This window comes from Chionomys nivalis, chromosome 1 (genome assembly GCF_950005125.1).
Source record: "Chionomys nivalis chromosome 1, mChiNiv1.1, whole genome shotgun sequence".
Taxonomy (NCBI): domain Eukaryota; kingdom Metazoa; phylum Chordata; class Mammalia; order Rodentia; family Cricetidae; genus Chionomys; species Chionomys nivalis.
In genome coordinates, this window is record NC_080086.1 from 86,443,821 (window position 1) to 86,471,614 (window position 27,794).

The following is a 27,794-nucleotide window of genomic DNA, read 5'->3' on the forward strand; positions in this document are numbered from 1 at the left end:
AACAATTTTTTTCAGGATCAGTTATAAATATTTTCTCTCTTTATTTCCTAAGATTTTGCCTACAAGTGGGCAGACTTGGATTAACCTGTAAATCAGCTTAGGAAAGAATTGTATGTAGTAGTTTAAGAACATCTATTTCCAAGGTATTTTATATTTGTTTTTTAAATCAACTTAGAAACTTTTTTTTTTTTTTTTTAAAGTACTTTGGTCACGATCTCTATTCCTCAACTGTACTCATACAGATGACACAAACAGTAAAGAAAGTGTTACCAAACCTGAAGTATTTACAGGACATCCACTCCCGCCTAGACAGACTGCCACTTTGCAACTATTTCAGTATGTCTCAGAACCCTCTGCTTAGGCCGAAGGGCACACCCATCTCATGTCTCATAATTCATTACTGTCAGGAGAGAATGCTTCAGGCCACAAAGTACTGTTAGCCTTGGCAGCTACCCTTGGCTTCCTATATGGCCAACCCCGCAACTAGAAACAGCTTCAAATGACGGTGCTTCAGACTAGGTACAATCTCTGCTGTGCACTTCCACAATCCCCCTGATACTAGTTTTGTTGTCAGGCTCACCAAATGTCTGATTCAAGGGAACAGTCTCTTTTGGCTTGTACTTGAGAGTGTAGTCCACATCAGTCGGGGAAGCAAGATGGCAGGAGTGTGAGGCTTCTTGCTCCTATCTGAACGATGTGGGAATCACAGAAATAATGTGGTAGGATGTAGATCTTGGCTAAAATCTTCAAGGGCCAGCCTCAACCATACATTTCATCCAGCCAGGCCCCATCTAAAGGTTTCATGACCTCATGTAACAATGGCTCTATCTGAAGACCAATGGTTCAAATATACAAACCTGTGGAAGTATTTCACATGTCAATCAGAATGTCTTACCTTCTGTATTTCAGTATTGATAGCAGAGGATTTCAAGTATTATCCCTTAATTCTTATTCATCCTACCAAGAATGAGGCAGAAAGCATCCAGCTGAACTCCAGGTGGAGGCAGCAGGAGGATATTTGGGACACTTAGAAACTCCTGTTCATAACTAACCAGTAGATACACACTTATGTTCTTGGCCATGACATAAAATAATCAGACATTTGAGGATGAGTATCAGTAGATTCCATATGTCTCTTTTCTATTTCTCACTGTGATTACCTGCACCTGCATTATTTCAGGGCAATGATATGCAGAAGCTGTCATTCTTTAATATCTAATAAAAAGAACCTACACGATCATTTCTGTGTTATTTCAGAATATTCTATATCAGGGTATTTTTAAAAAATAGATCTTTACATTTTTAAAATTTGACATATAATAAATTGCACCAGCACCATTTATAGAGATTACATGGAAACTTTTAAAAAGTAATTGAGAACATAAAGGATACCTTGTTTCTAAAGTAAAATCAATTTTGTAATATACTTTGGAATTATACTTGATCAGAATGCTAGTTGAAACAGCACATTCAGAATGCAGCTTGACTCTAAAGTAAGCATTGTTTATATACAGAAAATCATGCTTCATGCTAGAGCATTATCATAGCTAACATGCTTTTCACATATGTATACATTCCACACAATGCACCAAGCCACCAGAATCTGCCCCGTGTTAGAATAGCTGATATGCTGTTACATATATAACCAATACAAAGTACAAAACCACCAGAATCTTTACACATAATGAAAAAGACAGGAGGCTGGAGAGATGATTCTGAGGTTAAGAGCACTGGCTACTCTTCCAAAGGTCCTGAGTTCAATTCCCAACGACCATCTATAATGAGATCTGGTGCTCTCTTGTGATATGCAAGCAGAACACTGTATACATAATAAATCAAATCTTAAAGAAAAAAAAAGAGAGGACCACAAATCTTAGTATTATAAGATCAGAAAGTTTTATTATTTTAAATCTCTTATCTTAGTCATTTAACTTTGTCAATAGGTACAGAAATGTACTTTTTTAAAAACAATACACACTATTCTAGTTTGGTGTTAGTTACTGTGATCAAATACTATGACCAAAAGAAATTTAGTGGATGAAAGTGTTTAATTTATCTTACACTTCCAGGTCATAGTCTGTTATTTGGGGAAGTCAAGGCAAGAACTCCAGGCAAGAACTTGACACAGTAACTATGTTAAAATAATCTCTGACTGGTCTCTGGCTCACTCATTCCAAGGCATATGCTTAGTTACCTGTGTTCTACAGTCAAGCACCAGCTAGGGATAATGCTATCCACAGCTTGTAGGGTTCTACTGCATCAGTTAATAAATAAGGCCATCATCACTGCAGCCGTGTTCACAGGCAATTTGACCTAGGAAGTTCTTTAATCAATGCTTTCCTGTCACACACGTCTAGGCTGTGCCAAGCTGACAGTGAAAGCTAACTAGAACATACCTCCAGAATTCTGCTATAGTTTGAAACTGGAATGCCCCCCAAAGATATATGTGTTAAAAGAAATTGATGCAGTTATTCTGTATCAAGCTTGGGTAATAACTGAGGGAAGAACCATGAAAAATTAACGATATTTTTTTCATAATAATTTTTTATGAAAAATTTCTCTTTATTTCTTATGCTTTTGCCAAGAAGTAGGTAGACTTGGATTAACCTGTAAATCATCTTGGAGAATAAATGTATGTAGTACAGCAGTTTAAGAAAATCTGTTTCCAAGGCATTTTATATTATTTTGAACTCACAAGAATGTAGAAGAACCTGCAAAGGCCATGACCTCATAGGAAGAATTAGATCCCTGGGGCTTTCCTTAGAAGGGGATATACAATACTAATATCTCTTGCCCTTTCCTTTTTATGTACTTGTGAAGCTAATGGGCTTTATGGTACCCTGTGTTCATACAATGATCACTGCCTCAATCTTGCTTAAAAGTAATAGGATCAAATGACTTTAACTCCTGGCCAAATTAATCTTCCTTCTTTGTAAGATTATTATCTCAGTTAGTGTGTAATAGTTGTGGAAAACTGACTGGTGCAAAACCTTGGTATTAAATATAATCTTCAAGGAATGGAGAAAACTGAAATCTCGGTAGATTGGAGATATGCATATTTAAAGGAGGGTGCTTATTCTAAGTCCTTTTATTGAAGGAGTTAAGAAAATATAGATATGCAGCCTCACTATGCAATCATTACAGTCGCATTCCTTGTGAAATATAGGGTCAGACATGACTGAACATCTTTATAATCACCCTCACTTGCTTTACTTAAACATATCCTGATAATCAAACCTTTACATAAAAGTACTATGGGGTTCATGATCGTGAACACTTGATTTATTTCTGCCACTTATGTGTCCACATTTTATCAGTGAAATATCATTGTCAAGTCTTAAATTCATACATCTGAAGTGTGTCCTTGATGAGACTTGGCATTTTTATTTAACTGAAGTGATTTCAGAAATCAAGATCTCTATGTTTTAAAGAGTGTATGTTTCTCTGATTTCTTCCTCAGCACTATGAACAACTAGTTAGTCATGGAATAATTCTTGTCCATTTTGACGCCTAATTGTGATTAATTGATGCCTTGGGCATACAACAATTACCCTTACTTGAAAATCCAATGATACTTAAATCCCTTTACACTTTACTCCTGCAAAGGGAGTGTGATCGATTGTTCATCTTGATTGCCAAATTGATTGGATCTGGAATCAAGAAAGAGAAATACCTATTGGTTGGTCTGCAACATCGTTTCTGGGAAAAGATTAACCGGGAAGAGGAAACATTCTCTGGGATGGGGCTCGCCTTCTGATAATGGCGGGTTTATGAAAGGTCTAAGGGAAAGACACTGCTATAGGATTGCTGCTCTTGATTTTTACTGATGAGTGTGTCATTCTCTGCTGCTGTCTCCTAGGCTAACATGAGAACCCAGCTTCTTGGCCTTTTCAAGGTAAGCTGATGACCAGTGACTCCCCAAGAATCATCCAACACCAGCCTGGAACGATGGTGGCTTCAGTTTTGTGGACTGAGAAGTTAATATACTACCTGTCTCTCTAGCCTGAAAATGCCTGTTCCTGATTACTCAACCACCATGATGTAAGTGGGGTAAACCAACCTACAAAAAACCCCTTGAAAATATGTATTCTCTCCTGGCTTTTCGCTCAGATCAAATGCAGCATTACACATTCATTCTATCAGTTCCATTCCTTACAGAACACTGATGAATACAGACAGGGTTGTTACGCAAAACAAATTAACTAAGTTTCTTTCCATGTAGCATATCATTAATGTTTTTATTTACTCATAGAATATTAGTTGGTCAAATATTGATAATCTAAGAATGTAACTGATTCCTGCTTGGAGTGTTAAGAAAGTAGGCAAGCAGATCCCTTTGACTCTTCTATTTGTTTTTTTTTTTTCTTCTTTTTTTTTTCTTTTTTTCTTGCTGATTTTTTTATTAATTAATTAATTTAATTATTAAAGATTTCTGCCTTTTCCCCGCCACCACCTCCCATGCCCTCCCCCTCCCCCAATCAAGTCTTCCTTCCTCCTCAGCCCAAAGAGCAAGCAGGTTTCTCTGCCCTGTGGGAGGTCCAAGGACCACCCACCTCCATCCAGGTCTATTAAGGTGAGCATCCAAACTACCTGGGCTCCCACAAAGCCATTACGTGCAATAGGATCAAGAACCCATTGCCATTGTTCTTCAGTTCTCAGTAGTCCTCATTGTCCGTTATGTTCAGCGAGACCGGTTTTGTCCCATGCTTTTTCAGTCCCCGGCCAGCTGGCCTTGGTGAGTTCCCGATAGATCATCCCCATTGCCTCAGTGTGTGGGTGCACCCCTCGCCGTCCTGAGTTCCTTGCTCGTGCTCACTCTCCTTCTGCTCCTCCTTTGGATCATGAGACTTCAGTCCAGTGCTCCAATGTTGGTCTCTGTCTCTGTCTTCTTTCATCGCCTGATGAAGGTTAATATTCAGGGGGATGCTTATATGTTTTTCTTTGGGTTCACCTTCTTATTTAGCTTCTCTAGAGTCACGAATTATAGTCTCAATGTCCTTTATTTATGGCTAGAAATCAAATATGAGTGAGTACATCCCATGTTCCTCTTTTTGGGTCTGGCTTACCTCACTCAGGATAGTGTTTTCAATTTCCGTCCATTTGTATGCAAAATTCAAGAAGTCATTGTTTTTTACTGCTGAGTAGTACTCTAATATGTATATATTCCATACTTTCTTCATCCATTCTTCCATTGAAGGACATCTAGGTTGTTTCCAGGTTCTGGCAATTACAAACAATGCTGCTATGAACATAGTTGAGCATATACTTTTGTTGTATGTTTGGGCATCTCTTGGGTATATTCCCAATAGTGGTATTGCTGGGTCAAGAGGTAGGTTGAACCCGACTTTCCTGAGAAACCGCCACACTGCTTTCCAAAGTGGTTGCACAAGTTTGCATTCCCACCAGCAATGGATGAGAGTGCCCCTTTCTCCACAACCTCTCCAGCAGAGGCTATCATTGGTGTTTTTGATTTTAGCCATTCTGACCGGTGTAAGATGGTATCTTAATGTTGTCTTGATTTGCATTTCCCTGATTGCTAAGGAAGTTGAGCATGATCTTAAGTGTCTTTTGGCCATTTGAACTTCTTCTGTTGAAAAGTCTCTGTTCAGCTCAGTGCCCCATTTTATAATTGGATTGATTAACCTTTTACGGTCTAATTTCTTGAGTTCTTTGTATATTTTGGATATCAGACCTTTGTCAGTTGCGGGGTTGGTGAAGATCTTCTCCCAGTCAGTGGGTTGCCTTTCTGTCTTAGTGACAGTGTCCTTTGCTTTACAGAAGCTTCTCAGTCTCAGGAGGTCCCATTTATTCAATGATGTCCTTAGTGTTTGTGCTGCTGGGGTTGTACGTAGGAAGTGTTCTCCTGTGCCCATGTGTTGTAGAGTACTTCCCACTTTCTCTTCTATCAGATTCAGTGTGTTTGGACTGATATTGAGGTCTTTAATCCATTTGGACTTGAGTTTTGTGCATGGTGATATATATGGATCTATTTTCATTCTTCTACAGATTGACTTCCAGTTTTGCCAGCACAATTTGTTGAAGATGCTCTCTTTTTTCCATTGTATACTTTTAGCTCCTTTATCGAAAATCAGAGTACTGAAAACGGCTTGGTACTGGCATAAAAACAGAGAAGTCGACCAATGGAATAGAATAGAAGACCCTGACTTTAGCTGACTCTTCTATTTGATCTTTACTCGCATCCTGTGAGGTTTTATCTTTCCTGATCACAGTCTTAAGGGCAAGGAGTCTACACATCACTTCTCAGCCAGACTCTTGAGCCAGCACCAGCTTCTTCCAGGAGATTGCTCTTATTGGTCTTTTTTTACTACCTCATTTCACACACTCACGTTATGGTAATAAAACAATGAAGCTGATGAATGACTGTATGCACTAGCTACAGCTAGAGTGTTCAGCCATGCATTTAGATGATTTGCAGTGTTGTCCACAGACAACTGCACTTAGCCCAGAGCAGGCTGTATGTTCTATGGACCCCAGAGGCAGGGTGAGTCACTCTTCTTTTCTATTGTAGCACCAGGCACCAAGGAAGCCTTACCTAGTCCATGCTTTTTCCTTTCACACCAAACATTAGCATTATCTCTTCTTTTTGATTTGTATGCTTGCCATTAAACACATAAAAGTAATATTAGTATCACTTACTTTTTAACTTAAAGATTTTTAATTTATTTGTTAGTTTTTTTTTTAAAAAAAAGTTTTCTTAACTACTTTAGTAACTATCATAAATGAGTTTAGCAAATTCTAATATTGTTTATGTCTTTGGCCTAAAATTTTCAGCTTTTTTTCTTTTCCACGTTAATGTCTATTAAGAAATATCTGCAAGGTTTTCTAATAGTCATTTTATTTTCTTAATACCAAAAAAATTTGGCCTTTATCTCTGTCCAATTTATTAATAATATCCAAGGCCTGTTGGTGGCTCTTTTGATAATAGTAAAGAATGTCACTTCTTGATCATATTTCATCAGGAAGTACAAGCTTTTATGAGAAAAATACTAATTAAAAGTTAATGTGACATGTAATTAGTTATCTTATAGCTGTTACCGGATGCATACATTCTATACCTAGAGGTAACAGTTCAGCAATGGTCAACTGCTTATATTGTTTATCCATTTTCTAGAAATAGAAAATAGAGACTGTCTTGTTTGCTTGTCTTGATAAAGTAAGAAAAAATTTGGAGAAAGGGGATACAACAAGAAGTATACTTTTATTCCATAATGCAAGAGATATATTCCACAAAACGTCATGAAAATTATGACAGACACAAATTGCTATTATATAGTACATTTTTAGCATTTCTTTTTTGGTAACTGGTTAACATCAACAGAATTTTTAACTGATGACAAGATAAAAAATACATTTGCAGTTTAGTTCCTAAAGATTTAAATTTGTTCTACCCACTGAGTCTCAATGCCTTTAAAATTACTACTATGTACATTATGGTAGTTAAAATGATTCCCAAATGTTACTCTCTCCTCAAAGCTATTATAAAGAGACTAATCAATACAGTACTCATTTTTCTTTTCTTACTGGATGCCTTCTGTAAACCCTGTTCTGTTTTATCTCAGTGAAAGACACCCATCACACTGCCACTGCTGCAGAACCCTTTGTTCTTAATCATCTAATTGCCACAACCAGGCATGGCAGACAACAAAACCTTTGTTAGTGTCTTGGATCCATCTTAGCTTTAATGTGGCTTCTGTGTTTGATGCTGCTAAGGACATTGCTTAGATTGCTTAGGGCAACCTCTCACCTGTATTTCACAGCATCCAGAAAGGGCTTCTTCCACTTCCTACTTATTATCAGGCTTGGAAAACCTTAAAAAATTTCTTGCACCTTTCCTAGTATCATTTATATTTCTTGTTTTTTTTTCTACCAGTATTAAAAGCAAGCATTCTTTCAAAATCAGATGGCTAATGAGATTATAATGCCAGTATTAAAAGTATAAAACAAACCTCTGGTGTTTTGAATAAATATTGTCATCTATATGTTATACTAGGATATTGTTAAGACATAAGAACCAAAGGAATATCAGGATATATTATTTTCGTATCTTTCATGCCAGGGCACACAGTAACCATAACTCATATACAAAGTGTCTGACACATTTTCATATTTATATATAAATGTGGTAAAACTATAAATATAAAAATATTTGGAAAAGGATTCTACACTTTTAGTGAAGGAAAGGAAATTCACAGACATTTACCTGTGTATCACTGTGTGAAGGGGAAGACACAGTGAAGTGGGATGGCATTTTTCTAGGTGTTGAGCCTTGGTCTTTCTAACAAATCAAAGATCCCACAGGCAAGACACTAAATCCTCCAACTCAACACTCTCTACATCAAAGCCAGAGATGTTACACCAAGTTCTGCTGTTTTGTCTCTAGTTTTTGGTTTTCCTCTAATGTTAGGGTTAATCAAAAATATTGCTATTAAGAAAAGTTTTGATATGTTTTTGTATTTTAAAATGTATACCCACCTCATAAGATAATAAAATACAAAGTACACTAAAAATTGTATAATTGGTATAATATTGTTTGAACAGAAAAGGAATGATATATAGGAATAAGAAACTGCTTAAATCACAGAAAAACAAAAAATGTGAAAAAGAAATTATTCTATGATTTTCCACAAAAAGTCACTTAGGATGAGAACCCATTCCCACATTAAACATGTTGTGTTTCTCCTAAAAATACTTTTTTATTATAAAAATAATTTATAATAAAATAATAAATTACCAATTTCTTAGCAAGGAAAATTATGTATTAATACAATGTGTTCTCCATGAGAGGGAGGAGTATGACAATTTTCCATAGCCCTGAACAAAAACTGTCTCCTGCTTAATGAAAGTGTACTTATTCAAATCGTGTCATTGCTCCAAATGACTACAATCAGCCACTCTGAAATGTTTGAACCTGGGACTGAATGATTTCTTATCTCAGTCCAGGATACGATTTATATCAACCTTGAAAGAGTAAAGAGAAGAAATTCCCCAGCATAGCATTTCCAATACATTTCTATTTAAAGCACAAAACTGCTTTTATTCAACTCCTCCAGAGCATTATAACCTTCTGCAGCTTCTGACTGAATGACACTTCAGAAATGCCTGAGTGATGAAAGCTATTCTCATCAGGAGGAACCAGTCACTTATTCGCGGTGATTACATTCAGACAGATGCCCTTATTTTATTAATTACACATTTCAAAGCATGTTCCACATTAATCCAAGTTGTTTGTTGAATTATGACAAAATAGGACTCACCTTTTACTCTTTGATTATTAAAAATAACTTCAAAAATGCTATTTTGGTAAGACAATAGAATTTAATAATATCTTGAAAATAGCATATTTACTGAATTTACAAAATTTACAAAAATTGCTGCCAATGAACTTAAAGACCCTTCATTGTACCTGAATCACTATGATTGATAATGTGCTACCAATTAGTCAAGCAATATCTTTATCTCATCGTGGATGTAGCTCTAAACAGCACCAGCTTCCAATACAACTTGATAAGATTATTTATGAGATGCATGAATGGTTTAATGGTGACCTGCCTGTAAGATACACTGGTACAACTGTGGGAGAAAGGTTCTGGGAATAATCAACCACTGTCTGATTGGAATTCAGTCCCACTACACAAGATGGAAACCACTGCCTGGGAACTCAATAACCTGGGACTACACAGACCATGTTCCCACTCTGCTAAAGAAATATAGCAAGAAAGTGACTTGGAATGGCAGTCTGATATACTTATACTTATAATTAGTATCTGTCTCAGTCATCATCCCAGTAGTTTCTGCAAAAATGAGTACAAACACAGAGACCTACAACCAGACTATGTGCAGAGAGTGGGATCCTTGGAACATTCAGTTCTAAATGGGATGTTACCATCAAATCCTTCCCTCAGGACTCAGGGAACACTGCAGGAAAGGAGGTGGAAAAATGGTACGAGCCAGTAAAAATGGAAGACACCAAGGAAACAAGCATTCTAGAAACAACAGAACTGACACACATATGAACTCACAGAGACTGTGGCATCAGGTTTAGGGCTAATGGAATTCCAAAGCTAAGAATGGAAATAGACACAAGCCTCTATTCTTAACTCAGAAGCTATCTCCAATTGATAGCTCCTCCAAAAAGAATTCCAACAGAGTCTCACTGGGCACACAAACTACACTTAAAGGCAGGCCCCATGCCAAACAGTAGATGAACAACACAAACTCCATGATATTTTTGGAGTTTGTTTTGTTTCACAAAGCTTTGTCTGGGTATTTTTTTTTCCTTTCAGAAAAATATATATTATGCTTATATATTATGGTTTTATTTTTAGGGGTATTCTAATGAACATAAATATAGATAATATATATATATGTGATATCTTAATACGGAGACTTTTTTGGAATAAACACATTTACTACCTTGATACTATCATTAATTTTGAGAATTTTAGAATTTTCTAGAGTTTATAAAAATAGTTGATAAGTCTTCAAACCCATGTCATACACATGCACACACAATAATGAAAAAAATAAAATTGTCATACTGTAAAGCCATTTCAATTTTAAAATATGGAATATTTACTGGGTAGAACTGCAAAATGTCAAACTACCTTAGTCTTACTTCTAATAATATGGTGCACTGCATAGTCTAGTGCTGCAGATAATATCTGGGTATCAATAAAATGACCTCTGTGCACACTAAGAGACCAGTACTTCAGAATTATCTATGAGTGCAAGGTATTATTAGAGGGAGTAATCATGCAATGTTTCTGATAATCCTTCATAACTTCTAATAAGCCTACAAGAGTATTTTCTTCCCTCAATGTAGACAAAAAGAAATTTAAACATGCCCCACTTTAATACCGAACTACAGAGCAAATAGTGGCAAGAAGCACTACTTCTGCCCACTGCTGGAACTCAACACTCCTTTCTAGGTAACACATCTGCCTGCCTTTCAAAGGCATGAGCAAAGGGAAACTGCATCTTCAAAACTACTTACATTGCAAGAATAGAATTTGTGGATATGGGTTCAATGTCGTGGGAAAAAGTACTTATGTGTTTATAAACTTTGTACTTCTGAATGTCCTTCCCTTAGAAACAGTGCTATAATGATAGAGACACAGTCAACTCATAGCTATACCAAGCTACTTGGAAATGCAAGTCACACTCTGAACAGCATAGTTCTATTGTATATAAAATAGCATATAAGTAATATCATGTATGTAATAACAGCATACTGCACATACCAACATAAAACCAACGTATTATTCTCTGTAACAACAAGAATGTGGATTGCTTACTTTTATTGAAATCTACTATCTTTTCTGGCAAGAGAAAATAACTAATGTTGGAAATTTTAAAGGGACAAGAATATATATTTAAGTCATCCAAAGTTTGAAAAACAAGTCCTTTTTAATAGGATAATGTCTAGCAACATCAAAGGAACAAGTATCAATCATTTCTCAATCACCATTGAACATTTTAATTAAGATTCAAAGATTAATGGTGTCATGTTAGCTACAGTAGGTTAGAAGTTATGATTTAAAAATGATAAAATTACTGAAAAGCAGAGAAGAAGACAAAAAAGGCAGGCAAGCAACTGTTGCTAAACACCATAATTATAGCCTACTCCATCACCAATATAGAGAAACTTTTTCTTTGAATGGCATATGCCACTCTTATCCTGAACCAATGGGCCACAGAGCTCTACTAGTAAATGTTGTCAGATTCTCTACATAGGATAGTACAAGGTATGTACTCTTTAAAATTGCATATGACCCATCTTTGTAAATGGATCATTTATAATTCATTTAAGGAAGCCAGATGAGCCTGAAAAGCAAGAAAGATATATATTCAATATTTGAGCAGACTGCAGAGTAATTCACGGGGTGGAAATGCTGGAAGTCTGGGTTTGGATGGAAATTCTCTGAGATTGTGTCTATTTTCCCTACTTTGTTGTAAATGTCAAAATGTAATACATGTGTCTGCTAAGCATTTGTAAATAGAACGATTTTTGATTTTTGGCACTTTTTAATCACTGTAGATGCTTTCTTGCCACCTCTTTGAAATAAGTTTCTCCACCTGCCACTTACTGACTCAACAACAGCGGGCAAGGCCTGGGTGAGAACGCTTCTCATTTTTGCAGATTCATAGTCTGATTTCCACACAGAGATATTGTTCTCATATGGACCTCTATACAGTGATTACAGTTTATTACCAAAGCTAACAATGTAGGTGTTTACTAGAGAGTGAGTATCAGCATATTACATATGTGAATCTGAACTGGATGGAGTTTTATTGGTAGTGTGTGTGTGTGTGTGTGTGTGTGTGTGTGTGTATGTGTGTGTATTCCAGAGAGAAATTAAGTCTTTCCTTTGGAGTATCTATCTCTTATGCTATTGAACCACACTCAGCAAATGGACCAGAGATGTTGAAAGTACCTTTGAGGCTCTATATGAGTAGAGCATATCTTGCATTATGCAGAGAAATAATAGCTATTTTTCTTATAATATTTTATTTTCTTCCTTAAAAATTTTGTGTATTTATATTTTATTTTATGTGTATGGATGTTTTGCCTTCATGGTATATTTGTGTACTACAAATGTGCCTGGTGCACAGTGAGTTCAAAAGAGGGTGTCTAAAATCTTGGAACTGAAGTTATAAACAGTTGTGACTACTATGTGGGTACCAAAATTGAACTCAGATCTTCTTCAAGAGCAACAAGTACTCTAAAGTGCCAAGTCATCTCAACCGGTCCCTTGTAATAGTTTATTTCCATAAAAAGTAAAATAATCTTTACCATATATATTGTGTTTTATACATAGAGAAATTACAACAAATGCAATCCTCTTGGTACATAATCATAAAAAATATATAATGGGACTAAAAAGATGACTTATATAAGGGTACTTGCTACTGTTCCAGATTTCCAGCATTCATGTGGCAGTTAACAAGTGTCTGTCATTCCAGTTCCAAGGTACTGAATACTGTTTCTTCTGGCCTCTGTAGTACACAGATATATATGCAACCAAATGTCCATTCATATAAAATAAATTAATTAATTTAATATATATTAAATTAATCTTCTCATTCAATTCTGGATGTGTAGAAGCTTTAAGATCAGGCATCTGCAAGCTAGAGAACCAAAAGTAGACAGTTTACACTCACAGCCTGAGAAACAGACCTTGGGTGTTGGTCCTTTTCTTAGTTGATGACACAAGAACTGAGACTAACTGTGCGATTCTCAACTGGAGGTCAGAGATGTGAGAATGAGGAGCAATCTGAGGGATGCTTGTGATGCTGTCTCATGTTGAGCATGGAGAAAACTTACTCTTCCTCTGCCTTTCTGTTCAAGAGACTAGATGATTTCCACTCACCTGGTTAAAGGTGTCCTTTTGCTCTTGCTACCATATGTAATTTCTTCACAAAAGATCAAACAGTGACACTTAGAAATATTTATTGTCAATACAGGCATCCTATACAAAATTGATCACCACATAAGCAAACTTTTTAGGTTTTGTGTTCCTCCAAAAGAGGTATAACCAAAACTGGTGCTGCAATTCATCTTTGTTAGTCATCTCTGCTGTGTTGTGGAGGAAACTCCATCATCCCAACCTCCATAAGTGATAGTCTCCTCTGTCTCTAAGAGGCAGTACATATTATATGCATAAACATGAACTTCAGTGAACCATGACCATTCCTAATAGTGACTTTTGAAGTCTCCAAAAGGAGGATGGGGCCCAGCAGAAATTATACCTGGATTGAGTTAATACCACTAAACTGACAAATACCACCTGAAGATCTACTTTGGACTACAAACTGCTCAGGTTAATTTCAAGTAGACTAGTTGAGGTGGTTCAGTCTCATGCACTATTCCAGTTAGGACTTCAGATAAGCCCTATACTTTCCCATTACACAGAGATTAGCAAGAAATCATACAGCTAGCTCTCCATGACTTGACCATTATTTCAATTTTATCAGGGTCCCTTAAAGATGTTGTTTCCCCAGACAACTGGAAGTAATTTTAAGGACATTATGCACATATTTCCAAGACTCAGGGGGGATGGCTTTTGGTCATTCACTGGGTTATGGACATTTGTCATCATGTTGAGGGGTTGGTTTTAAGTTGTTATTGGTAATTGTCACAAAAAAAAACTGAACAAGGGCGATTAGATTCAGGTATCTTCTTCCGAAAAGAAAAAGGGTGGGATATAGAAATAATGAGATAAAAGGGTAGATTATTGAATCTACTTTTAAACCAAAATAGCAACTACTAGTCTTAAATATTATACATTGATACGATTTTATATATTGATACAAATTTGAGGCTATTTTTGTTATACTGTATATATGTTTCTATTCTTGCATAAGATTTTTTAATATTGATACTAATTTAAGGTAATTTTGTTAAAACATACTGTACATATATTTCTATGCTTTTTCAAGGTATTGTGCATAGATAGCTCTTTTAAAAATGTGATGTAAATTTCTAGTCCTTGAAAGTTATTATTACAAACTATTTAGGATAAAAAAAGAAAGGCAAGCTAGTATTTAGTTACCTATTACAATAAAACTTTGAGACATGTAGTATGTTTTCAGGTTAAACAGGTATATTTTAGGTAGACAGGTGCTATTCAAACACTTCATCGATCTACAGAATATGGCATTTAAGATGTTATAATAACAAACAGTTCTTTTTTTATGACAAAGAGATATGTCTGTTCCTGACAGCATCAATCTACTTCAGAGAAGGTGATGGACAACTCCATATAGAGTTTACTTTCTTTGTGGCAAGACTTAGCCAGTGGGCAAGAAACTGTCCTTGCCTCGACTGCTGACAGTATGCTGTCTGAATTGGACAAGCAAGACATAAAAGAAAGTAACTGTTAAACTTTTCCAAGACAAGGTAAGACAGTTCTTCAAAAATCCTGCTTCATAGGTAGTCTATCACATATTCTCTGCCTTCAAGCTGAAGGTGGATGCCCCAATTCTACCGAGGAACTTTCAGTGACTGTCCAGGCAGTGAGATGTCCCTATCATTAGGTAACATTTTACTCTTCTGGGGTTTTTGATAGAGTTAAAGACTAGAGACTTGTAGTTACTTTTTTTTTTTTTTTTAGTTAGGACAAAAGATAAATTAGACGAGAATCTTTAGACTCACCATAGTAGAATAAATAATTGAATATTTTCTTTGATTTCTACCAAATACAAATGTACTGGATATTGTAACTGTAATTCTTTTTCATTGATTTTATTGAGCTATACATTTTTCCCATTGTCCATCTTCTGTCCACTCTCCTCTTCCACCCTCCTTCTACTCCCATGCACCAATTAACCCAGAATATCACATTGTCTCTCCTTCCTAAATGGATCCATGTATGTTTCTCACAAGGTCTTCTTTGTTGTCTAGGTTCTCTGGGATAGGAGTACCAATGGAATTGAATAAATGACCTGGATATCAACCCATACACATACAAATACTTCATTTTTGATAAAGAAGCAAAAGGTTATACATTGGAAAAAAGAAACCATCTTTAACAAATGGTGCTTGCTTAAAGAGGATGTCAACATGTAAAAGAATGCAAATAGAGCCATACCTATCACCTAGCACAAAATTCAAGTAACTGCAAGTCTTAATGTGTTTTGTTAAATAAAATCTTACTATGATAAAGTCAAAATTTTCCTTTTTAATTAGATCAAAAGGGGGAAATGCTGAGGAATAATCCTTCTGTACACTGTCAATATGTACTACCCCCATTGGCTAACAAAAAGCTGACAGGTTGGTAGCCAGGCAGGAAGTTAGCTGGAATAATCAAACTAAGAATGATGCAAAATAAAAGGGAAGAATCAGAGGAGATGCCAGTCAGCCACAGAGGGATCAGGACATGCTAGAAGATAAGTAAAGCCATGAGCCGTGTGGCAGAATGTAGATTAATAGAAATGGGTAGATTTAACTTTTAAGAATTAAGCCTGAGCTATCTGCTAAGCACATCTAACTAAGTAAAGTGAGCCTAAGTGATTAACAGTGGCTGCAGGATAGGAAAATTCTGTCCACAATGGACTCCTCTAGAAGTGATCTTAGTGCAAGAGTAAATAACTCTTCTAGAAAAGTCAGAGCAAACTCAGACATCAGCACAAGTAGCTATGTTCTCTACCCTCCAGCTATGAAATATGGAATATCTTAGAATCAGAAAAGATCTGTCTGTAGGGTGTACTTCAAAGACATTGGAACTTTCTTCTTCACAGATGATGCCAGCCATAAATACTCTTTAAAATCTAACACACTCTGGAAATTTCATAAAGTATGAATCTTACTGGAGATCACATGACTTTGTGATACAAAGTATTTTTGAAGGCTTATCCTAATGAAAGGTGATAAAAAAATTCATTGTGATTATAAATTGTATATAAGGGATGATGGCATAAAATGAGGCTACTGGGTTTACGACATTGTCCAAGACAGAAAAATTCACTGTGCCTAGCCTGGACAAGGTCATGGATTTGGTGTTCAGCAAATATGTACACACACACATGCACAGTGACACACACACAGGCACACACAGACACAAACACAGATCCAGAAACACACAGACAATAAATAAAAAGTAGTAGATTTTCCAACTATGAATTCCAAGCTTGATTGATGAACTTGTATAATTTTTAGTCAGAATAGACAATAAGGAAAACAAAACTGCTTCATGTTACTCCTATGTTGCCGTGTATAGTTATCTGCTCATGACACCTAAAGTGAAACCATTTGCCTACTTCACATGGCAATTTCTTGTCAGAACAGCAACTGGATCTTACACTATTTTGAATTACATGAGTGTATATATTATTGGAAATTAAAAAATCCCTCACTGTATAATTTGCAAGCTTAATTTCTCTTGAACTTTACTATAAACTTTAGAGACAAATCATTTTATAGTACTGACTTAGAAATTTATGCTCACTTTGTATAGAAGTTCTAAGAGCCACATGGTCAGGGTATCAGAACTTTGACATGGGCATGACTGACAGTAAAGGCTATGCACTTTTCTGAGCTACTACCTAATAAGTCTAAGCTATCAAGAAAGTAATTATAATACAATTTTTTTTCTATTTCTGATGACCTGTTGTCTAACTCTAGTAGATGTTAAGGATGTAAAGATGGAAATAATATAGTAACATGCACATTCCAGTGTGGTATGTTCACAACTAATTTATTTGAAATTACTTGTGAAACTTCAGTTGATTAAAGGAAAAACATGGTTGGCAGTACTCTTTTGGATTTTTATGTTAGTATGCGTATATATCCATTAGCATTTTCACTGAGTATGGCACCTACTGTTCAACGTACCTGGCAATACAGCAGGCAAAGAATATCTTCAGTCTCATAAAGTAACAAGGTAATGGAAAACACTTTAAACAAGGGATTTAAGTGTATCTGTATACATGCACAAAGACTATTTGTACAAACACACACACACAATATTGGTTTGCTACTAAAGGAATCACAAGACAGGAAAATGTAAAAAGGAAGGAGCTGTTTCGATAGGGTTCATAACAGACTCTACTGAAGTATACCAGAGAAATGCTTCATCTTTCTCCATCTGAAGCAAGATTTTCTTTCATCCTTCTGAATACAAGACAGTAAAAGAGGCTAGTTAATTAAAAATGAACTAGCAATGATCTATATACATGATGGTCTTTAAAAAAATAAGTTTTGCAAATAAAGAAAATCTACAGTTCTTCTGTGTGTGACTCTGTTGGAAGAGAATGTGAATAAGGATTCCAAATCTTTGAGAGAAATCACTGCATCTAAACACTGAGAACCTTGGCCACATCATTGGAACTGCTTATGAGAAAACAAAGTGTAAACATTATCAGAGAGCTTTTGAACCAGTGGCTCTCAACCTGTGGGTCCTGACCCCTTGTGAGTAACATAGCAGATATCCTGCATATCAGATGTTTACATTACAATTCATAACAGTAGAAAATTACAGTTATGAATAGCAACGAAAATAATTTTATGGTTGGAGGTCACCACAACACGAGGAATGTATTAAGGGGTCACAGCATTAGGAAAGTTGAGAACCACTGCCTTAAACATTACTGTCTGGATAAGATTGGCTGTGGAGGCAGCTTTAATCCACTTTTCCTGACCTTATTTTCCTTTTGTCATAAAGTTCGAAGACCTCAAGCTCAGAGTGTGACATGTTAATTCTGCAATGCAGTTGATCACTATAAGATGTAGTGGTGCTGGCAAATGAACAAAACAAAATTCAGATAAGCAAAAGCTATGGTGGAATTCCTCTTCTAATAAAAACCACCCTGATTCTTTAGTAACCTTTCCTTTCCACATAGTTCTATTCTAAACTTGGTATAAGGTTCCTTGATACAATGTAAGTGCTACAATTAATTTATTTGAAGCAGTGGAGTGGGACCGTGACTGCAGAGTCAACAACAGAAAATCTTGATGGCCTCAAAAACTGGCTTTGAATTTCACTTCAATTTTTCTCAAGGATACAAGGTGCACTGTGAATATGCTATTGTCTGAGTTAAATATCAGTAAGATCATTAACAAAGAAAAGCAATATATATAAAATATAAAATTGGAAAGCTCTTCTTTTTGGTTAGCAGCAGAAAGATTTCATCCTTTTCCTGTTCTCTTAAACTCAGGAGCATGAAGTCTTCATTCACATAATTCCAACCCGGCAGAGACATTTAGGATTGTGAAACTGTGGTCAAATCCTAACAGACACACTCTGCCTGGTTCATGAAATCTGACAGGATTCCTGCTGGGGGCGATAAGTATGTGGGCATCATGCACATTCGGCCCCTGGCCAGGCAACAAATGCTAACAACTTGGCAGTTCCTCAGTGAGAAAGCCACTTACTCTTCCTGAGATGCGGATAGAGTAACAGCAACTGGAACTTTAATTCTGGGCCGATACCTAGTAAATCTCAGCTTCACTTATTTGGAGGGCAAAGCTTTCCTTTCTGAATATCTTTGAAAGCATCATTGCCATTGTTCTTCAGTTCTCAGTAGTCCTCATTGTCCATTATGTTCAGCGAGACCGGTTTTGTCCCATGCTTTTTCAGTCCCCGGCCAGCTGGCCTTGGTGAGTTCCCGATAGATCATCCCCATTGCCTCAGTGTGTGGGTGCACCCCTCGCCGTCCTGAGTTCCTTGCTCGTGCTCACTCTCCTTCTGCTCCTCCTTTGGATCGTGAGACTTGATCCTATTGCATGTAATGGCTTTGTGGGAGCCCAGGTAGTTTGGATGCTCACCTTAATAGACCTGGATGGAGGTGGGTGGTCCTTGGACCTCCCACAGGGCAGAGAAACCTGCTTACTCTTTGGGCTGAGGAGGAAGGAAGACTTGATTGGGGGAGGGGGAGGGAATGGGAGGTGGTGGCGGGGAAGAGGCAGAAATCTTTAATAATTAAATTAATTAAAAAAAATATACATAGAAAAAAAAAAAAAAGAAAGCATCATTGCCTGTGCCAATGTATGAAGGAACTCCTCCACATACTAAATAAACTACCTCCACAACTAACTGACTGTGATATTAAAATAGCTAGATTTAGAATTTATTAATTCTGTAGTTTATTGAAATTGTGATTTAGTAGAAAAAATGAGTATTATAAGCAAATGTTATGATGATAAATGATGACCATAGTCACATATACATGCACGTGCACACACACACATAATTGTACACAAAGCTTTTGAAGCAAAACCATTTGAAATTCTAGCATGCTTAAAACTTTTTTTTTTTTTTGGACAAGAGATTAAACATTTTTTTTTTTCTGAGCCAGGGTCTCTTTACTAAGCTGATGCAGTCCTAAAGTTCTCAATGGTCTTGCCTCAGCTTGCTGATTGCTATAATTACAGGTGTGTGTCCCCATATCTGGATTCACGATTTTGAGGGTGTCAATATTATAAAAGGAACCTTAGAGTTAAAAATTTATAAAGATTCTTAGGCAGATCTCTGTGAGTTCGATGCCAGCCTGGTCTACAAGAGCTAGTTCCAGGACAGGAACCAAATAGCTACGAAGAAACCCTGTCTAGAAAAAAAAATATAAAGATTCGAGTAACCTTTTGTAGAGTGTCTATATGGTATTTGCTCCTAGGAGAGTGTTAATACCTTTGCAGAGCTAGAGTGTAGAAATCTGATCAGTTCCCATAGCGAACTGATATCCTTGAAAATGAGGTATACATGCTCTGATGTATATGGATCATTATAGTTTTCATGCTAGATCATGAACACAGTGTGAATTCAGAGCAGGTCGAAGTGACTAACTACACTGGCCTCAAAACTTTATGAGCTGCACAGGACTTCCAGGGCTGAGTTAGACTGGAAGTACCACAGCTTTCTTTTTTCCACCTTCACAAACATCCATATGCCCAAACATCCTCAATCTAAATATTCTCTCCCCAAACATAGTGGGTTTTTTGGCTCAGAGACTCTCCTAATTTACTCATGTTATGATAGATGCTTGAGACATGTCCATGATGGAGTTGTTTAAGCCATACTTTGTTTCTATCCTGAAAGTCTCCGTCTCCATTGTTACCTGTGTTCAGGGAAGGTGTCAAGCTTCATCATTTCAATTATATCTTACCATTGTCTTTAACCTCACTTGCTTTAGTACATTGCTACAAAAATTAAAACAAAAGGAGAGCAACCTGATGAAAACTCAGCCTGCACTAATGAAACTCATTCAGTCGCTGAGGGCTGCTGAAAAACACACCAAGGTTACTGCTACAGCACAATGTTTGTTTTTAACACTACATGTGAAAACAGCGCTGTCTGGCAATTCTTCCTTTCTATTGCTTGCCACTTGGAGTCCCTAGCTTTACAATCTCGAATGGCTTTGATATTCTGGTGTCTTTTCCTCTTAACAGATAATCTCACCTCCCATTTCTTCAGCAAACTACATCATATTTGGAAACTATTGCCTTAGTCCCCTAACACCAGTAATCCCGTGCTGCACAAGGACTTGCATTGCTCCTCACCCTGTCCTTTGATTTTTCTGGAGAAGCACTCCCATCTCCCTTAAGTTCAATAATACCAGATACTTCTGGATCCAATCCTCTCTTTTTATTGTTCTACTTGAAATCAATCACTACTCAGCACTATTTTGCTCTATCTTCAACTCTCTCTTAAATGACTTTATCTCTTAGTAGTCACATATGCCCAATTTATTTACATTCTAAATATGCTCCTCTACATTTTTCAAGCTATTTAGTTTCTGTACAAACACATGAACCTTTCACCTTTTTTTTCTTTACTATTTTTGCTCTTTAAATGGCTGGCATTGCCATTCTCTGAGATGCTCCTATCAGTAACAACTGAAAAATGTGTTTCATTACTGTGCATGGCTCTGGACTGCTCACTTACTAACATATGCAGCTTGGGTCAGCTTAAACTTAGCATAGGAAGCTAACTGAAAGGATGGTTTCAGGAAATCAAAATTATAATTATCAATGTAACATTGACAGTTAACAAAGCAAATATGGCTTATGTAAGTGTAAATATGTCTACATCCAATATGGAATTACTCTATTACTATATTCTAGAAATACATAAGAGTTCAATAACTTGAATAATACTAAAAAATAAATATGCAGAACAGTATAAACCTTTGCAAGATACCCAACTGATACATGACTAGAGTAGGTAATGATTTTTGAATAAGAATAAATATCAACAACCATAGAAAAATATTCGCAACAGAAGCAAATTTAAGTGTGCTCAGAATGCCATGAAAGCCAAATCTTCAGGGAAGAAAGTAATTTAATTAAGTAACAAAGGACAAATCCTTGGTGTTTTTACGTGTTTCTCTGTACATCTCCGAGTATCATTTCTAAGAAACAAATGACATCTCTACCTGCCCAAAGAGATAATAAGCAATCAGAGAAAGAGAGTAAAAAGAAAAACAAAACTTGAATGAAATATGAAGTAAAAGAGAAATAAGGGATGCCAAAAAGAGGAAACAGAATGTTTTACAGTTAGAGAATTTAAACTGAGACCTTGAAAGTATATGACCGCGAGGGGTGCACCCACACACTGAGACAATGGGGATGTTCTACCAGGAAATCACCAAGGCCAGCTGGCCTGGGTCTGAAAAAACATGGGATAAAACCGGACTTGCTGAATATAATGGACAATGAGGACTACTGAGAACTCAAGAACAATAGCAATGGGTTTTTGATCCTACTGCACGTACTGGCTTTGTGGGAGCCTAGGCAGTTTGGATACTCACCTTACTAGACTTGGATGGAGGTGGGTGGTCCTTGGAACTTCCCACAGGGCAGGGAACCCAGATTACTCTTAGGGATGATGAGGGAGGGGGACTTGATGGGGAAGGGGGAGGGAAATGGGAGGTGGTGGTGGGGAGAAGGCAGAAATCTTTAATAAATAAATAAACAAAAAAAATCTAAATTGGGGTCATTGGAAATTTGGCAATATTTACTAAATGTATTCTACACAGTTATTTTAGTTTTGTACCCTTTGAAGTTGGGATATATTTTTAGTTAAGTATTTACTGAGTGAAAAACAGAATTTACTTTTATTATCTATTAAAACGTTTTTTAAAGTTAAAAAGAAGAAATTAGCAGATGCTTAGAAGTCTGACAAATTAGGATGTGGTTGGCTCATGTGGCAGCAAGAACTTACTTTATACTTGTGAGGTAAGTGAAAATGGGTATATTTCAATAAAGGGTTTTGATACTATCCAGGAATGTCTAAGGCATTGTATTGCAAATCTATTTTTATACATACACTAAAATTTAAGCACAAGTACAACAGTATTTAACCAATAAGTATATGTAAGTACATTGCAACTACCTGACTGATAGCAGTCTAAAATGGAAACAATGTAATAAATTGTGGTACATTCATATAACAGAAAAAATGTAACCATAAAAATTAATTAATTTCTACTACATTCTCCAGCAAAGGTGAATAGACAAACAAGGAAGAATTCTAAATGTAGAAAAAAAATACTCAAGACAGAGTACAAGTCTGAATACTGGCAAAATTTCCTTCATAAGGTGATAAAGAAATTGAAACTATAACCGAGTGGTCACATTAAATTCAGACTAATGGTTTCTCTGCTGTGGGTCAGGCTTGCCATTGACAGAGCACTTGATGGTGTTTTCTGCACCTCCTTTTCTTTTTGACCTTGGCAGAGATGGTTTCCTTTTAAACAATTCACTATGATATTCTGTGTCTATGCCATTTTCTATAGTTTTGAATCTTCACTAGCAAACAAAGATTAAAATGCACCAAGAGAGTTTAACTCAGCACAAATTTACTGAGAAACTGTTATTTATAGTAAGAGCAACTCCTAACTTGAATGTTTGCCTGAAACGTGTCAGCAAAGGAAGGAAGCGCGTCCAGTACCAGTTAGTTTCAACACAGTCAGCCTCAGACACCAAGACCGTTATACTTATCAACTCTGTTTACAAACTCACCATCAGTTTTTTTTTTCCTACACAAACACGTAAAACTAGCAAGTTTAAAGTACAAAAACGTCATTTCTCCAAGGACTTTTGTATTTCTCCTTGCGAAAGCCAAAGTCATGGTATTCTGACAAACATCCTTTATTGGTGCTTAGCTGTTTCTGTGATCTGCAGACTATGCTAAAGAATCATTTCCTGTAAGTATAATCTTCTCACTACAGGATACACACGAAATTCTACTATAATGTCACCTTTTACAGATGACTTTCAGTATTACAATATTATATAATATTAAGCTTATCCAAACACTCTGATTTTGAGCATTTTACAAACTAAAAATCAAACAGCTTTACTTTATCTACATACTGAATTAGCATTTTATAAAAGCATTATTGTAGTAAATGTAATGTAATACCATTTCCCTGAGCAAGCACTATGCTATTTTCTATCATCATCATCATCATCATCATCATCATCATTACATTTTTGTTAGCTTTTCAAGATAGGATTTCTCTGTGTATTCATGGCTGTCCTGGAACTCACTCTGTAGATCGGGCTGACGTTGAACTCACAGAGATCTGCCTGCCTCTGTCTCCCAAGTGCTGAGATTAAAGCCTTGTGCCACCACTGCCTGGCCTTTTATATTATTCTAAAGTTTGAATCTAACTGTTTCATCCTTCTTATGTACCTATGAGTGCCCCAAATCCCTGATCTGCTCCCTGAGGATTGTTCTCCATTCCTTATCCCTCCACACATTCTCCTTGGAAGATGCATACTTTAATGATACTGTGATCACACTGCAGAAAATTACATGGCAAACCCACAATAGCACAGAGAAAAAAATTTAGAGCAAGTTCAGACTTACTTTACGGACACCTCTGCCAAGTTCTTCTCCATAGTTGGTTCCAAGGATTTCAAAGTGCACATTGGGGTTACCTCCATTCTCTCCAAATTCTAGGTCTCCAGTCAATCCATTAACTCCACCCTAAATGAGGAAAATAGAAGCATATTTAAAAGTTCAAAAAAGCAAACAATTAATAATAAAGGATAAGAAGAAGTTATAAACACTCTATTTTTCAGGGGAAGCCCCAGCCAATCACCTTGCTTGTAGGGCGGGGTCCCCTGAGGATATTTTTTACTAATAAATATTGCGGGTGTGCTCCCTCCCTTCCCCTCTGCTTTCCTGTTCTCCGCGGGAACCTCAGTTCTGTAAGTCTTTTCCTTATTAAAGCTGAATATTGTATTATAATTTCTGTCTGCCGTTCAATTATGCCATTACACTATTTCTATTTAGAAAATAAAATTTCAAAGAAAATGCATATTAACAGGCTAATTTTAGTAGATGTGCAATGTTGCAGTTTCTTCTGTTTTCTGCATCTAGAACAGCTTCAAAGTGGCAGCTCAGATGATCCAGCCTCACAGAATACTCTAGTCAGGACTAGACCATAATCCTAAATTGTCTTTGGATTTCATAAGATTACCAGTGCCTCTAATCAGCAGGAAGTAGCCTAGAAAACTATGTCCATGTTCCTAGAAAATGGATTATGGATGTTTGTCTTTGTTTAGCATATTAGTTACAAGTCGTTATGAATAAAGGAGAGGGAAAAAAAAACTAGATTTAGAGCTCTTGTCTTGAAAACAAGGGAAATGCTGTGGAATAATGCACTTGTAAACTACAAATTTGTCATTCATATTGATTTAATAAAATGCTGATTGGCCAGTACCCAGGCAGGAAGTTTAGGTGGGGCGATCAGACTAGGAGAATTCTGGAAAGAGGAAAGATAGAGAGACAGACACGGTCACCAGTCAGATGCAGAGGAAGTAAGAGGAAAATGCTGAACTGAGAAAGTGTGCCAAGCCACGTGGCTAAACAGAGACAAGAATTAGGGCTAATTTAAGTCTTAAGAGGTAGTTAATAATAAGCCTGAGCTAATAGACCAAACAGTTTATAATTAATATAAGCCTCTGTGTGTTTATTTGGAACAGAATGGCAGGACAAAAACTTCCTTCTACAGTACAACATACCCAGGAGTTCTATTGAAAGTCACCTTAGAAGTGGTTAAATTCAACCTTGTCAACTTGCCAGAAAAATTGATTTATACCCTAACATCCAGTTACTGCACCAAATGGCCCTCGTTAGAGCTGAGACTCATTTTCACAGTCAGGATTTGGCCACCACATCTTGTGATGCACAAGGGTGTGTCACCAGAATTCAACAAGCTCCCAAAGAAGCTATTCCACTTTGACAATTCCACCCAAATTTAATTTAAAATTATTTCTAGGAACTTTGAAATTTACCATTTAAAAATAGTTAAGGTTAATTTTATTCCTGTGAATTTATTTTCCAAAGTATAACAATAATTGAATATATTATTTCCTAAAGAACAAAAAAAGATTTTAAATTATTTCATAAGAAATATGCTGTTAGACTGATTTACATCTTAAACAATGTGTGTACAAATATAAATATATTTAAAAATATCATATGGTATTCCATCAATATGTATGATTTTATATTTTGTATAATGGCTATAAACATATAATTAATAAATATGATAAATTATGAATTTATATAAAGAAAGGTAAAAGGGGCTTGAAAATGGTTTGCGCCCATAGTTGGTTTTGCTGGTGTTGAGACTCTAGAAATTTCCAGACTTCATTGTTCACTCAGCATGACAGATATTCACTTTCTCTGCAGATGGCCATGTGGGTCATTCCTGCCTCTTGCTTAAAACTATTTTTCACTTTGTGCTATCAACCTTCACATTACTTAGAGTTTTAACCTCACTGTGATGTTCACAGCTGCTTCACCAATAGAGCTCTGGCTGTGCATGGGCACATACTTTGGCGACAAATCATCTCAGCTTGTGAACTGCTCTAGTTATCACCTTTGCAGTTGTGATGCCTAAATGTGCAATAATTTTCTTAATCTTTACCATCATTTCAGTCCCTCTTGGTTGGTTTTACACTGTTGACTTTATCTAATAATTTGTTTTTGTCTTCCAGAAACTCACAGATTGATACCTTCATAAGAGAAGTTCAGAAAACTGTGTTGACTTGCCATGTTTCCAATCTTTCCTTTAAATTTCATTATTCAATTTATTTCATTTTTACATCCATTTAATTAATAAACAAGCTTTTTTTCAATCAGTATTTTATTGATTCATACAGGAATTAAATTGATCTACTTTTATTAAGATTGAATCTGTTTAATTTTATATGCCTATGGTCTTTTCTTTTCATGTGAGTTAGCAGTAAACAAGCATAGGACTTCACCAATGGCATAGGGATATAACAGATAACAGACGTTCAGAAACTAACCAATTAGCTTAACTTCCTTGTTTCAATTTCTATATTTTCTAAATGGATAACAAAGCATTTCTCTCAGAGCATTGTCACTGATATTCCTATACTGTACATGTAAGTAACGCAGAGGAGTCCTTCCTGTGTTTAGAGCTCAGCTGCTATCATCACCACCATTAGGTCAGTGTTCTTCCAGCCCTTATTTTCAGAGTCTTTCTTTTCTCTCCAGATGACCTCAGTCAATGGGAATATTATCTTTTGTTTTCTTTTTTACTGTTTTTATTGAGCTATACATTTTTCTCCCCTCCCCTCCCTTCCTGCCCTCTTGCCTTCTACTTTCTCTCATGACCCCCACACTCCCAATTTATTCAGGAGTCTTATCTTTATCTATTTCCAATTTAGATTAGATCCATGTATATCTCTCTTAGGGATCTCTTTGTTGTCTAGGTTCTTTGGCGTTATGTACCATAAGTTGGTTTTCCTTTGTTTTATGTCTAAAAGCCACTTATAAGGGAGTACATATTATATTTGCCTTTTTGGGTCTAGATTACTTTACTCAATATGTTTTTTTTTCTAGATCCATTTATTTGCCTGCAAATTTCAAAATGCCATTATTTTTTACTGCTGAGTAGTACTCCATTGTGTAAATGTACCACATTTTGTTTATCCATTCTTCATTTGAGGGGCATCTGTGTTGTTTCAGGTTCTGACTACTACAAATAATGCTGCTATGAACATAGTTGAACACATGTCCTTGTGATATGATTGAGCTTCCTTTGGGTATATATTCAAAAATAATATTGCTGGGTCTTGAGGTAGATTGTTTCCTAATATTCTGAGAAATTACCATACTGATTTCCAAAGCAGCTGTACAAGTTTGCACCCACACCAACAATGGAGTAGTGTTTCCCTTACCCCACATCCTCTCTAACATAAGCTCTCATCAGTGTTTTTTATCTTGGTAATTTCAGAGACTTTCTAATTTATAAAATGCAGGTATGATCTTGCTTTCTTGTCAGTTAAAATT

General features: G+C 36.2%; 1 protein-coding gene across 3 annotated transcripts in view; it reads right to left on the reverse strand.

The window, feature by feature from the left end:
- Grid2 (glutamate ionotropic receptor delta type subunit 2) overlaps positions 1 to 27,794 on the reverse strand; it is a 1,426,614-nt gene that overhangs the window by 567,306 nt on the left and 831,514 nt on the right. For all 3 annotated transcript variants that reach the window (XM_057772140.1, XM_057772147.1, XM_057772131.1), the window contains exon 8: positions 24,330 to 24,449. In XM_057772140.1, the coding sequence (XP_057628123.1) occupies positions 24,330 to 24,449 (120 nt within the window). The remainder of the gene's footprint in view (positions 1 to 24,329; positions 24,450 to 27,794) is intronic.